Genomic DNA, 13,250 nt, shown 5'->3' on the forward strand with positions numbered 1-13,250 from the left:
AACTCCCGGCTTCCCATCACGCCGACCCATCGACCCAGAGTCCAGCCACCCTCGGACAAATCTCAGTGCCCCGTCGACTGTCCCGCGCAGCCCCAGCGACCCGTTCAAACAGTCCTGCCCCGCGAGGAGGTAATGAACGGCAGGAGGCCGTCGGTCGATTCCGAGGGGTACTCGTACATAGACTTCAAGGACACGGAGTTGGAGTCCACGAGGTACGATCCGAGCAATCATAGTAGCCGGGCGGAGACGGGCGGGACGAAAGTCTGCTCGTCCCTGAGGATGTTTCGTTCGTCGTCGCTGAGATCGAGCTCGATCGACTCGGAGGGATACTCGTACATCGTGGACTCTGGGTCTAGGAGGGCGCCGGGCACAGCCAGGAGGATCGTGGCCGAGGGCACCGAGGAGGAGGTGTGTCCGCTCTGCACCATGCAGCAGATACACAGCCTCCTCAGCAAGCCCGAGGACATCTACCTGAACGTGCAGAGCACGTGACACATGTCGTTCGCGAGCGACATCTTCTTATAGAGACTGCCCTGTCTCGGATGTCTGCCCCCGGCCGGCTCCAGTTGGAACGGCCGCGGGCACAGGAGACGGTTCACATATCCCGTGATATCGTCGGCCACGATCGTTCCAAGGTCGTTGGATCAACGTCCCTCGCTCGTGGCCCTCGCGTTTCAGTGTAAACTCGTCGTCGTAGCTACGCTCCATCGTAAGGTCGTAGGTAGTCTAGTGTCTTTCCGGGTTCAGCGAGCAGACACCAGGTGTCGTCCCCTCTTTCACGATCGTCTTCTTCAAGTTCTTTCGTTCGATTTCCTTTACGTCTCCGCGCCTCCGTGCGGCACCGTTGCTCTTTACGTTGCATTCCACCACCGGGAGACTCGATCCCGTCCCTTCGATTTCGTTCTTTTCCTTCGTGGAATTTCCGGGCGAACATAGCCCCGACGAGTTTCTTTCCTTCCTCCTTTGCTCGCGATCAGTGACGCGGCGAAGACACTAGCGCGGACTAGTCAGTATTTATTTTGTTACGCGGCCGTGCTCGCACAATCTCCTTCGCGAACCGGCCGAAACACAGGGTGGAGAGGGGGTGCTGGAACAGGGGGATGAAAGTGCATAGGGCGAGGGGCCTGAATAGATGGTTGGTTGTGTGAGCACGGCGAGAGTTAGACGCACTCCATGGTTGTACATAGAATTAGACTCGTAAAATTGTAAATAACATACACAGAATGAGACAGAGGCGCGGGAGAGCGAGAGAGAGAGAAAGAGTATCGTATATATATGAATATATATACATATACATAATAATATAAAAGTATTAAAACAAGTCAGAGAGTAGCTGTGCACGCGAGTGAACGGTAAATTACGAGACTTATGATCCCAGATTTGTATAGGCGCTCGATAACTATTATTATCACGATGATCGTTGTTATCGCCCGCGCAGATTAATTATTATTATTTATTGACGTTGTCGTGTCTCTTGCCGTGGCCGGTACGGCGAACTGTGTCTTGTAAATAAATTCCGGGCGGGTTAAAGAGGACAAGGAGTAACTTAGGATTAAACGCGATGGAGAGGCGAGCGAGAGTACGCCTCGCGGTTTAATAGGAAGAGAAACCAGAGAAAGTCCTGTGTATATTGAAGTACCGAGGGAAGAAGGAGGAGAGTTTGAGAAAATAAAATTACTTTACTGAAAAATTTGACGAGGAGTGGTTATTGACCCGGTCCACAATCCCATCCCATCCCCTCGCATCCCTCGCGGCGCGCGGAATCCAGATCGAAAGAGCGTGGGGCGTAGCGGGGGCGAAGGAAGGCGTCGGGGGAAGGATAGAGATTGAACGGGACGCGAGAAATCGATAGTAGAGCAGTGGAGTCGTGGCGCGCGCTCGATGAATAAAGAACCATTTAATCGAAATCGAACGAGAAGAAGACGTCGACGCGCGCGGACCAATCGTCTCCCGACACAATACACGTGGACACGGAATAACCACTTCTGTGTTCAAACTTTTTCTAAGGGAATGAAGAATGTACGTCCGGTCACCCCGACCCCTTTTTTTCGGCTGGTCCCCCAGCCGCAGGGGGTCAGAGGCATTCCCGCGGAGATAAAGGCACACGGGAAGGAGGACACGGGAAGAAAGAGAAAGGGGCGGCGGGGAAAATGGAGGAAAAGATTGACGAGTCACCATTGTGCAGCGTCACCTTTGCTCCCCGTGCGATCGCACGAACGAAACGGTCTCTAATTTCGCAAATGGGGCCGCTGCGACTATCTCTACCTCGAACGTAATTTAATTGCTCGAGCACGCTTCTATTTCTCCCTGCGGTACACGAGTTTGGACACCGAAGATGATTCGAACGGTCCACAGTGGGGAAATTTTGCGATTCTAGGGGCAAAACTGCAGAAATGAAATTTTTGAATTTTACAAATTTAATACAAATGTCGATTGAAAAACTATATCCATTTTCGTGGTCAAACGATGATTCGAACGGTGCACAGTGGGGAAATTTTGCGATTTTATGGTCGAAACTACAGAAATGAAATTTTTGAATTTTACAAATTGAATACAAATGTCGATTGACCTCAAAACTTATTTTTGATATATAAAAATCGGCACTTTTACGTTCTAATATATTGGAAACTAAATTATCCGAAAAACAGCACAAATATTACGAACGATAAAGATTTTTTTATTATTTACATTTATAAACTTTTTTCTTTGTTAGATCGTGCCTCTACTACAGTTCATCGAAGCTGAATAAAATAGTTTAAAAAAGAATAAAAAGGTTTGTAATGTATAACATGTGAACCAGTCTCAGTTACAGTTATGTCTTATGTTAAACAAGACACACTGGGTCGTGTTTAAAAAAAATGCATATAATTACAAAATTAGCAACTATTAGCAATTAATAATTGCATTTATAAAATCAAAATAGTCCGACGTAAAATAGGAATGAAAATCATTGCAGGATATTATGGGATTGATAACTATTTTATGTACTGAAAATTGATTCATATATGAAAAGGTTATTTCTAAAACACTACTTTAAAAACTACCGAATCAACTTTTCTAAAATTTTGCTAGGGGTATTACTATTGCATAAAGATTCATTCCTGATATTTTCAAAGATTTTCGCTTATTTTGAATGTTACTGAAGTTCATCCTTAAAACATTTAACAGTAAAACAGGTGGCATTTGACACTCATATTAGTTCTTCAATTGACATTTGCATTTATTTCGTCGAATTCAAAAATATCTTCTGTGGTTTTGGCCATAAAATCGCGAAATTTCCCCACTGTGCGGTGTCCTAAGTGCTCGTCAGACTTTCCCTCCCGCCGTTTCTTCGCAAACTTTTCCAGATCCGCGTGGATAATTTCTACGTTCGCTTCTACGCTCTCGCCCTTGTTTCTCGCCAGTCGATCGGTCTGAATGGCACGGCTTCAAGCGCGCATTTTGCGCCGGTTATCCAAATAAATTGGCAAACTATGCCACCGGAAGCCTGTCGATTTAATATCCACCTGTTGTCGCCTCGTTTACGGTGCTGGATCGACGCCGTGACGCGTCGTTAAGCAACGGGGCCATGGCTGTCTCGTGCCGCCTATGACGGCGTGCTGGCAAGAACGAAAGTGTCTCAGGGAACTTTTTCATCGAGCGTGATCTCGGCCGTGCCCCGATACTTGAACACCTCCAGTGCCTCCGAACGTTCGCTACGATCTTCTTTCGCTCCTCTGCGCGAGATAAGCCAATAAACATCCAATCTTGAGGCGGTCAACCATCGATTCGCTGTCCCACCTGTTGTTGGCTCAATTACGGCCCTCTAATCCATACCCTGGCACGTCGTTAGGCCACGAAACCGCGGCAGCTTCACGGCAATAGCGATGCACCACGGCCGGCGGGGAAAGGAGGGGCCGGACTTAGGAACCTAATGCAATTGGCGTCGTAACTAACAATTAGCAGGTTACGGTAACGTGCTGCAGGCACGGCATCGCCGGCCAGCGTGGACGATGCACCCGGTTTGTCAGAGGGGTGGTCGATCTTCGTTTCGTCGAACACGCCTGCGCGATCGTGCTACATCGGCACTCGAATCGGATGTCAATCGGTTCTCCCTTAACGTGACCGCGTTGCAATCAAAGATGTGCTCTACGATTGTATCTCATCTTTCTAACAGTTCGTCAATCGCTGCCTCTTTAAAAAACGATCGCCGCTTGGATCCAGACCGCCGATCGATCCGTTAAACTTCGCATTAGTCTCCGGAGGCGCGCTAATCAGTAGGAAGATCGTTCGTGCATCGGAGTCTCTCTGTACGTGCCCGTGGCGTCCAAACGGTCGAAATTAATGGTCGGGAGGTGCCTGAATTATTCGACTCGTTACCGTTTATCGTAACGCGAACGCACCGAGGATGGACGGTGTGCCGGGGAATTAGCAGCCCCGGCGATAGCGTCGTATTCTTCGAGCATCCGGTAATTGGAAGAGACGCGGTAAATTAGTCGATTAGAGGGGCACGTTATCGCGATACAATGTGACGCGACGGCTAGGTGGATCAGTGGGCCCACGGCCGTGCTCTGCGGACAGATAGACGGACGGACGAACAGCCGGACAGAGGGGGCAGAGGAACGAGGAACCGTGGGGCAGGTTAGGGGCGTTAGGGACAACCCATTAACCTCCGTGCTCCACGCTATTACGCCACGGACATATTGCTTCCTGCTGTTGGATACGACGGGCACCGAGGCTCTATCTCAATCTCCCTCTCATTCCTCTGCCTTCTCCCTATCTTTGCTCCTCGCTCTCCTGCCTCTGGATTCTAGATTCTAGATCTAGCCTCTCTCCGGCCCTCGCTCTTTATCCGCCCGTTTTATCTCCCGCCGCGTTTCTCTGTAAACGGGGGATGTAATAAACGCGGCTGAGATTTCCTCTATTACGCGAGCGATCACGCTCAAAGCAGATTTACGGCCGCGTTATTCCGAGAGAGTGTTTACCGTTCGGCCCCCGATACCCGTGAAATATCTGAATCGTTTCCCACTTTCGTGGTAATGATAGGCTATCCGTTGGCCGGGAAATTGAAAGCTGTCGGCGAGCGGACGGAGAATCGATTATCCTTTCGCTTTCGTCGGCTAGGCTCCGCGCGTGGATCCTTGGTCGATTCCACGCTGGCGATAGAGCAGCCCGAGCATCTTCCGCTTCCTCTCTGCCAGCCTGCCTCGGTTCATCGACTCCGGCCGTGTCTCGTGCCCCGTGAACTTTGTCCAGAATTCCACGAGCCTCGAAATTTACCAGGCGAGGCGGCGCGAACCTATTATTCCAGAAGGAAACGCTCGTTCGCGATGCGCTCCTATTAGAAAGAACCCTCGAGGTACGTTGCCGTGGCTGCGCTCGCTAAGGGCGACAATTACCTTCGTCCGGGTCCGTCGCCTCCGAACGAGACGCCGGTAATCGAGTGATCCTCTTTCGCCGACGATAATATCGCCCTTCGAGTCTGTATTCAGAGCAAAGAGCTCCGGGCGTTTGCTCCGACGTCTATCATCGAGCCGCATCTCGATTTTGGTCCGCAAACGATCTCGGGGTATCGCGCGGCGCGCGCCGTCTCTTTACACCCTCAGCTACGATTCTCCAGCCTCCCTTATAGAATAGTAGCACGGGCTCACCCCTCGGAGGAGATAATCGCACGTCGGTGCCTCCAAGTGCGCATCTACAGCCCGACGCGAGAAACATTTGGACGATCTCTGCGAAGAAATTGATCGCCGCTCCTGTGACGTTAACAACGTTTCAGTCCCCGCGCTCGGAAAGGAGCTCGATAATTCGGTTATCGACGCGTCAGTAGCCTAGCGCCAATCCAAGGAAAAGTTGGCAACGGGAAAGATGCGCAGGGAGAACCGCGTGATTAGACGAGATGCGAGAAGACAGGCGGAAGGGCCGTGGTGTAGAACAGTGGTGAGCAACCTTCTGTCCGAAGTGGGCCACAAGTGGAAACCCACTACTCTACGCGGGCCGCGATATTAAATACATAAATATAACTAATCCACGAATTTTAATTTATGGGCTGAATTTGTTATTCCTGACATTGATTTACAATAAAACGTTAATAAATTTGATGTACTGTTTATTAGTAATATTTACATAGTAATATATACCTACATATTCTAATATAAACAGGTATATGTATGTATATTTTTCTAATTAAATGAACTTAAATAATCATTGAAATTTACTGAACGACATATTTGATTCTGTTTCTTATTAACGAGCTTGACAATATTGGGTGCGATATTCGAAACTGCTACTCTAATACAATTATTTAATCGTTCGTCAGCGAGTCGATCACGATGATCACTTTTTAAAATTTTCATTCTCGAGAATAGTTGCTCACACGCATGCGTACTGCCAAATAAGCTCATTATTTGTCTGGGGTGGGTAGCTAGCAATGGAAAGAAACAAACAAATTTTAATATTTTTTCATCACCCTTTAATATAAATGCTAAAGCTAAAAGAATTCCCGAAGAATTTCGAATGGAGATAGTCGATTTACAAAACGACACAGAATTAAGGAATAAATTTCAGAATGCTAGTCTTATTGAGTTTTATAAGCGTTACTTTCCGGCTAATAAATTTCCACTGCTAGCTACCCACTCCAGGCAAATAATGAGCTTATTTGACAGTACGTATGCGCGTGAGCAACTATTCTCGAGAATGAAAATTTCAAAAAATGATCGTCATAATCGTCTCGATGACGAACGATTAAACAATTGTATTAGAAACTACTTAAAAGGGCATTAAATAAAGTACCAAATAAACAGTTTCAATTTCGTTTATCGTAATTAAGTTAACAGAAATGAAAAGAAATTAAATAAACGTAAAAAATATAAAATTATACAACCTTAGAAAGGGATAATTTTATCCTATTTTTTGGCGCAAAATTCATTCCGATATCTTTTACAGTTCAAAAGATATATATGCAAATGTTCAGGCGGGTCAGTGGCTGGCGGGCGAAATGCGGCCCGCGGGCCGCGGGTTGCTCATCACTGGTGTAGAACCCTTCACGTTCGACGGGAGCGAGGCAAAAGTAATCGAGTGATCCTCCTTTGTGGATGATAGAGCCACCAGCGGGGGCCTCAATTCGTGGCTTTCGTTTGCCTTGGCTCCCTCGTGATTCCTTAGATTACCCGAGTAACTCGATTTCGGCGATTCGGGGTCACTGGGGCTACGTAGGCGATTGCTCCCAGCCTCAGGAGGCTCCGGACGTCTTCGGGCGTTAAAAACCTGCGACGTTAACATTGACAAGCGGTAACTTTGCTAGCTCCTTCGCGTTTCGCGTGGCGTATCCTGTGTAACGAACGACGGGCGGCGTGCGCTGCCAGAAAGTCAACGCCATCAAATTTTATTAGGAAGTACATACTTGGAAAGTGCTCGAACCCTCTCCGCGCTATTGTTCCCTCCCGCCGTCGTTGTTGCAAAGCTGTAACTCGACCGCCCCAGGCGCTCGGAGTTCGCTCGTAGCCTAACGCGATTCTCGTTTCCCGTGAAACGCGAGCAAGGCAACCTATGCGAAACTAGCTTCGCGAGCTCTCATTATTTCGAAGAAAATCATGGTGCACGGGCCTCCGCCATTTATCCCCGTGAATGCAACGCGACGCGGGATCGATTAGACGAATCCGTGCGCTAGGAACGGAGACACAGGGGTGAACCGGAAGCCGCGTGTCGCCAGAGGAGACAGACGCGAAACTGGGTTAACCGGAAGCCGGGGGTTAAATCGAGCTGTATCGTATCGATCATCCCGCCGCGACGATCCCGTCGCGTCATCGTTCCCCGGTCGTCTCTGCTCTCGGCCGTTGAATTTTTCAGCGAGTCCGCGGGGCAGGAAGTTCGGCGAATTAATTACGAGCCCGGGGAAGTTTTTAGAATTCGTTGGATATTCCGGAACTACCTGTCTGCCCGTTTCCTCTGCTGCCACGGGAAGCGAACGCGGAGTGATCCGCGGGCAAAATACTCGGGGAAGTAGAATTAACGTCGGATAAATCACGCGTCAGGCTTCCTTATTATTCCCGTCAGCCCGAGATCTCGGCCGATTTAAGGATTAACTTTCAGCACCCCCTAGCCGTTTCCGTGTGGTTCGCGACCGAGTCAGCGTTTCTGTGATCGGGGTTCGCCTGCAGCTAACGGGAGCCGAAGGTTCTCGAGGGTGTTTAAGGGCGGGAACGAGTTAATCGCCGAGCCAAAACGCAACGAAAGCGCGTTGCCGCTCGCCCCGGGGTTCGTGTTTCGCCTCGAGACTATTGTCTCCCTTTAATACAACTCGAACCACTCGATGCGTCTCTTGCGAAAGCATGATAAGCGACCACATTGGAGGTGTTTGAAGCAAAGAATTCAGCCGCGGAGGAGCAGCGGTTGCGTGCGAGAACAGCTCGTTCCGCTTTAAGGGAGGATTCTCGTCTAACAGCCACAGAAGTAACTGATATTTACGAATTTTTTTTAAAAAACTGTTAGTCATATTGGATTAATCTCTTTTGGGATATAAGGAGGCATCTTTAAACTTGCAGAAAATATTTTTTTTATGTCGATCTTTCTTAGTATTTATTAATTATTGTGGAATCTTGTCCACCTCTTCGATGATGTAACTCCTGTTGGCGGAATGTGTAGCACCTGTCGCAAGTCATCCGATTGCAAAAAAATAGAAGTTTCTTAAAGTTAAATAATTTATCCTAGGATTGGTACACTTTAAAGAAAAAAAATGAAAGATTTAAAGAGTTATAGCGTTTAAAAAATTTAAGTCTTTTCCTTAGACAAATTTTTCATATTATTCTTTATATCGGCGAAAAAAGTATTATAAATAAAAACTAAAATTCAAATTTAGGTCCAGTCCCAGGTAAATTATTCAACTTTAAGAAAATTTCACAGTAATTAATAAATAATAAAAAGGATCTACATGAAAACAAATTTTTACAAGTTTAAAGATGCCTCCATATATCCCGAAAGAGTTTAATGCAATATTAGCAATAGTTTTTTGAAATAAAATTCCTAAATTTCGGGGGCCATTACACGAGAATCCCCCCTTAAGCGAGGAACACAGAGGCTGGAGGCTTCCCGTCTTTAAGCCAGGAGTTAAGTAACAGCGTTAAGGGGCTTTATTCCTTATTACATCTCGCTTAGCAGCGGTTGTGGCGGTTCCTTTCGCGGCTCTAGGCGCGCGTATCGCCCTTTCGACACTCTCGCGCGATAGCTTTAATAGCGGCCAACCGCAACCGAGCGGAGGAACATCGAAAGGGGCTAACGATTTTTCATTGTCACGGCAGATGCTGGACGTGAAGGACAACAACAGAGGCGTGTTCGTCTGCAGCAGCCCGGGCCCTGATCCTTACACGTCGCAGGACCTCTACAATCCCGTCTACGAGGAACTCAGCAACGGTGAGTAAAGAAAGAATCGCGATTCCGAATTTTCCCTGCCGTCGCGACACTTGCCAACCGAGTTCCCACGGAGAACAGCGAACAGTTTTCACATCCCGAACCCGCAGAAACGCAATCACACGCTCTCCTTCTAGATGAGACGTGCCCGTGAGGACTTTGAAGGGTGTCGCGTAATCCTCAGGCTCGATCCTGCTCAGAGAGAACATAGGTAGGATCCGAGTACACGCTTTCGCGGATATAACCGGCGATTAACGTGTGGCTGAATTGAAACTGACTGAACGTTTGCCTCGTTAACTATAAGGCTAACACTGGCTTGCGAGTTTCTTGCACTTCAACCACCTTCCGCCTTCGATCTAATCGTACCTCCCCTTCTCGCCATTGTGTATGCTGCTTCCAAAGCTTGCCAGCCGTTTTCAAATTCTGAATTGCAATTCTTTCAAGCTCCCCAAAAAAACCTCGGAGCCTTTTGTCAGGTTCCTAAACGAGATCGCTTTCTCGTCAAAAATCCCCTTTCTCCTGGCGCTATCTCCCTATTAATTCGACGAACCGTCGGCAATGAAGCGCGCCGAGCGGTGTCTAATCTCTGTCAGAACGGAATCGGAAGCTGTTCATCTTCTTCCCCGTGTATCTTGTTCCTTTCCCGCGGCGGGTATCTTGATGGCCCCTCGCCCCTCTCGGGGCGTATCCATCCACCAACTTCGCTCTTCGCTGCAAGGAGATAAGCGTGACACGACCTCTGACTTATACTTCCCATTAGTCCGGATGGCTAATTAGCATGGTGATGAGACTTTCGACGTTTGACGAGGACGCTGTAATCGAATACACATGCCGCGCGACGCTCGTAACCCATTGTGCGCACGTACGATATAATACCGGAACGTATTCCCCGTGTTTCGACCCGATAATTTGTCTTGGTTAACGTCATCGCGCGGGGTGGTCTCATCCCTTTCGCGAGAAAAACTTCGGCTCAACTCTGTCGCCGTGAACTTTGCAAGTTTTTGCTTGAACCTCTGCACAGTGGGGAGATTTCGCGATTTTATGGCCAAAACCACAAAAATAAATTTTTGATTCCGACAAAATAAAAGCAAATGTCGATTGAAGAACTAATATGAGTATCAAATGCCACCAATTTTACTGTTAAATGTTTTAATACAGAGCTCGTATAGAGTCGCAAATGTTTATGTTCATGCGAGGTTAAACCGATCGCAAAGAATTAATCCAGATTCTCAAGTTGCTTCAAACACTTATACTGTGTTATCCATGGATTCAATTCCTGGTGATGCGTAAGATATCTTTTTGTCTTCAAAATAATAATGTTTCGGTTTTTAATACGTAATTTATACAATTTTTAAAGTAGTGTTTTAGAAATAACATTTTCATATAGGAATCAATTTTCAATACATAAAATAGTTATCAATCCCATAATACCCTGAAATGATTTTCTTTCCTATTTTACGTTGGACTATTTTGATTCTATAAATGCAATTATCAATTATTGTTAATAGTGGATAATCTTGTAATTATTCTAACAAAGAAAAAAGTGTATAAATGTAAATAATACAAAAATCTTTACCGTTCGTAATTTTTGTAAGTGCTGTTTTTCGGATAATTTACTTTCTCATATATTAGAACGTAAAAGTGCCGAATTTTATATATTAAAAATAAGTTTTGAGGTTTTGACCACGAATGTGGATATAGCTCTTCAATTGACATTTGTATTAAATTTGTAAAATTAAAAAATTTCATTTCTGTAGTTTTGGCCATAAAATCGCAAAATTTCCCCACTGTGCTCCGCCCTGTTGAGAGTTCTAGCGAGCCGGGTGATACGAACGCTCTGAATACTGCTACGTTTGAGAAGTATCGACTTGGGTGTTGATTACTTCCCCTGTAAAGGGTGGTTTTTTTCGAGAAATCATTGATAAGACGCGTCTGAATTTTTTCAGACCTAACAGCGGATGATAAAGCGCGCAGAGCACTCATTCCAATGACCGACGCCCCAGAAAAGCCGTCTCTCGCGTGAGGCGAACCGAAGGAAAATAACGCGGCCGTCGGTTGTCGTTCGAGAGGGGCGTGTATTTCGCGGTTTTTAAATTATTTCCCACGGTAACGAATTCCTTCTCGTTTCGTGGAATTTAGCGTCCCCGGGGAAATCCTGGCTCGCTCGCCATCGCTTACACCGCTCGGCGATAAAGAAGAAAAGGTATACGATGACGGAGATTAAAAGTGCAAGCGCAGTAAGCAGACAACCGTTCGCTCTCCTCTTTCTTTTACTCTAAGTAAAGCTGGGTTTACACCTGACGAGCGACTCGGCCGAGTAACTCGGTCTGCTACTCCGCCGAGTGAAAATTTTGACCGATTTGCCCGCCGGACTCACTCGGCCGAGCACTCGTCAGGTGTAGACTAAGCATAAGAAGGCTGCGGCGAGAGCGTCGCGGGGATAGGGCGCCCCAGAGACTCGAGTGATTATGAGAGAGCAAACTTTAATGTAGATCAGAGGCAATCGATGAACGATGTCCCACCGTTCAACGTCTTTCCCTTCGTCTCATCGTTCCACGACCTTCGTTCGCATCCATATTTTACAAGGCAGTCCCCTTAACTTCTCCACCATCTTGTTAGCATAGGAATTGAACGCTCCTCTGATTACCTCCCGCTGTCGACGATTGCCAACGCCGGGAGGTAAAGTTTATACGATTTTTTTTTTTATTCTCACCCGAATGAGGAGAATCCATGCAGGAAATTGGGTGAGCCGTGAACAATTGGAAACGGCGAAAAAATGCGCCCGCGGTGCCGCGTCCCAGTTGCCGGGCATCGAGACTTCCTGTTTTGATTTCAACCGCGAGCGTATCAGAGCTTTTTTTTTAATGATCCCGACGTAAACGAACGGCGCTCTCGTTAACGTCGAATTGATACGCGCAACGATACGACCGGTTAACGATCGCCCGGTTGTTGATGGCCGGCGTGCAGGAGTAGCGCAATTTAATTACCCGGGGCCAAAAGTTAAAACCGCGGCAGGTGAAAGAGCGGTGGAGAATCGACGGTAATAAAACTGGGAATAAAACGGAAGAAAAGCTCGGCAGGGTCGTTCGAAAGCGAGAGGTCACGTGGAGCGCGACACGTGCATCGTTCCTGGGGTTTGATGCACATGGTTCGATCGGCTAATGAGGATGAGACGCTTTTCTTGTCGAGGAACAATAGCTGCACGCAACAATCGACTGCCCCTCTTCCACCCGAATGTGCTCGTTTTTTTTTTTTTAAATAAAACAACAACGGATCTCTCTAACCAATTAATTCTGACACCGATTCCCGCCAACTGAAAGCACTCGATTCATTTCGATCGGATCCAGCCGGCGAGAGATGGTAACTTGGACGCGAGAAAGAGATTGCCAGTTAATTAATTAACGAGCCGTCCAATTAATTATGGGTTTATACGGGCCGGGTACGCGCACCGAATGCCACAGGGTGCTTTATAAATTATTCATCCGTTGCAGGGGACCATCCGGAAACGGACGAGGAGAGCGAGCTGAACGCACGGAACCGGCTGCACCATCACCATCGGCATCATCATCGGCCGTCCACGTCGAAGCCAGTTAGCGAGGACGAGTTCGCCGAGGACGAACTGTCGGTCGGCGAGCCGTCCGAGGCCAGGATGCTCACCTCCACCGGTCCCACCTGGGGCACGTGTCCAGCTGGTGGCAGGCCACCGCGAGAGAGACGCGGCAGGAGCCCCAGGAGCCTCGACAGACGCAGGAGAGACAAGAACCACGACGTCGGAGAGTTTCACGAGGGGATGCTGCTGGACGCGTTGCTTCAGCTCTATCCTAGCGTAGCAGGTGAGACTTCAACCAACAACTTCCACAAACTCTCCC

At 47.7% G+C, this 13,250-nt stretch overlaps 1 protein-coding gene across 4 annotated transcripts in view; it reads left to right on the forward strand.

The window, feature by feature from the left end:
- Pxb (putative Hedgehog signaling attenuator pxb) overlaps positions 1-13,250 on the forward strand; it is a 285,795-nt gene that overhangs the window by 268,120 nt on the left and 4,425 nt on the right. For all 4 annotated transcript variants that reach the window (XM_076810053.1, XM_076810054.1, XM_076810051.1 and 1 more), the window contains 2 exons: positions 9,273-9,384; positions 12,873-13,214. In XM_076810053.1, the coding sequence (XP_076666168.1) occupies positions 9,273-9,384; positions 12,873-13,214 (454 nt within the window). The remainder of the gene's footprint in view (positions 1-9,272; positions 9,385-12,872; positions 13,215-13,250) is intronic.

Source organism: Andrena cerasifolii, chromosome 4, assembly GCF_050908995.1.
Source record: "Andrena cerasifolii isolate SP2316 chromosome 4, iyAndCera1_principal, whole genome shotgun sequence".
Taxonomy (NCBI): domain Eukaryota; kingdom Metazoa; phylum Arthropoda; class Insecta; order Hymenoptera; family Andrenidae; genus Andrena; species Andrena cerasifolii.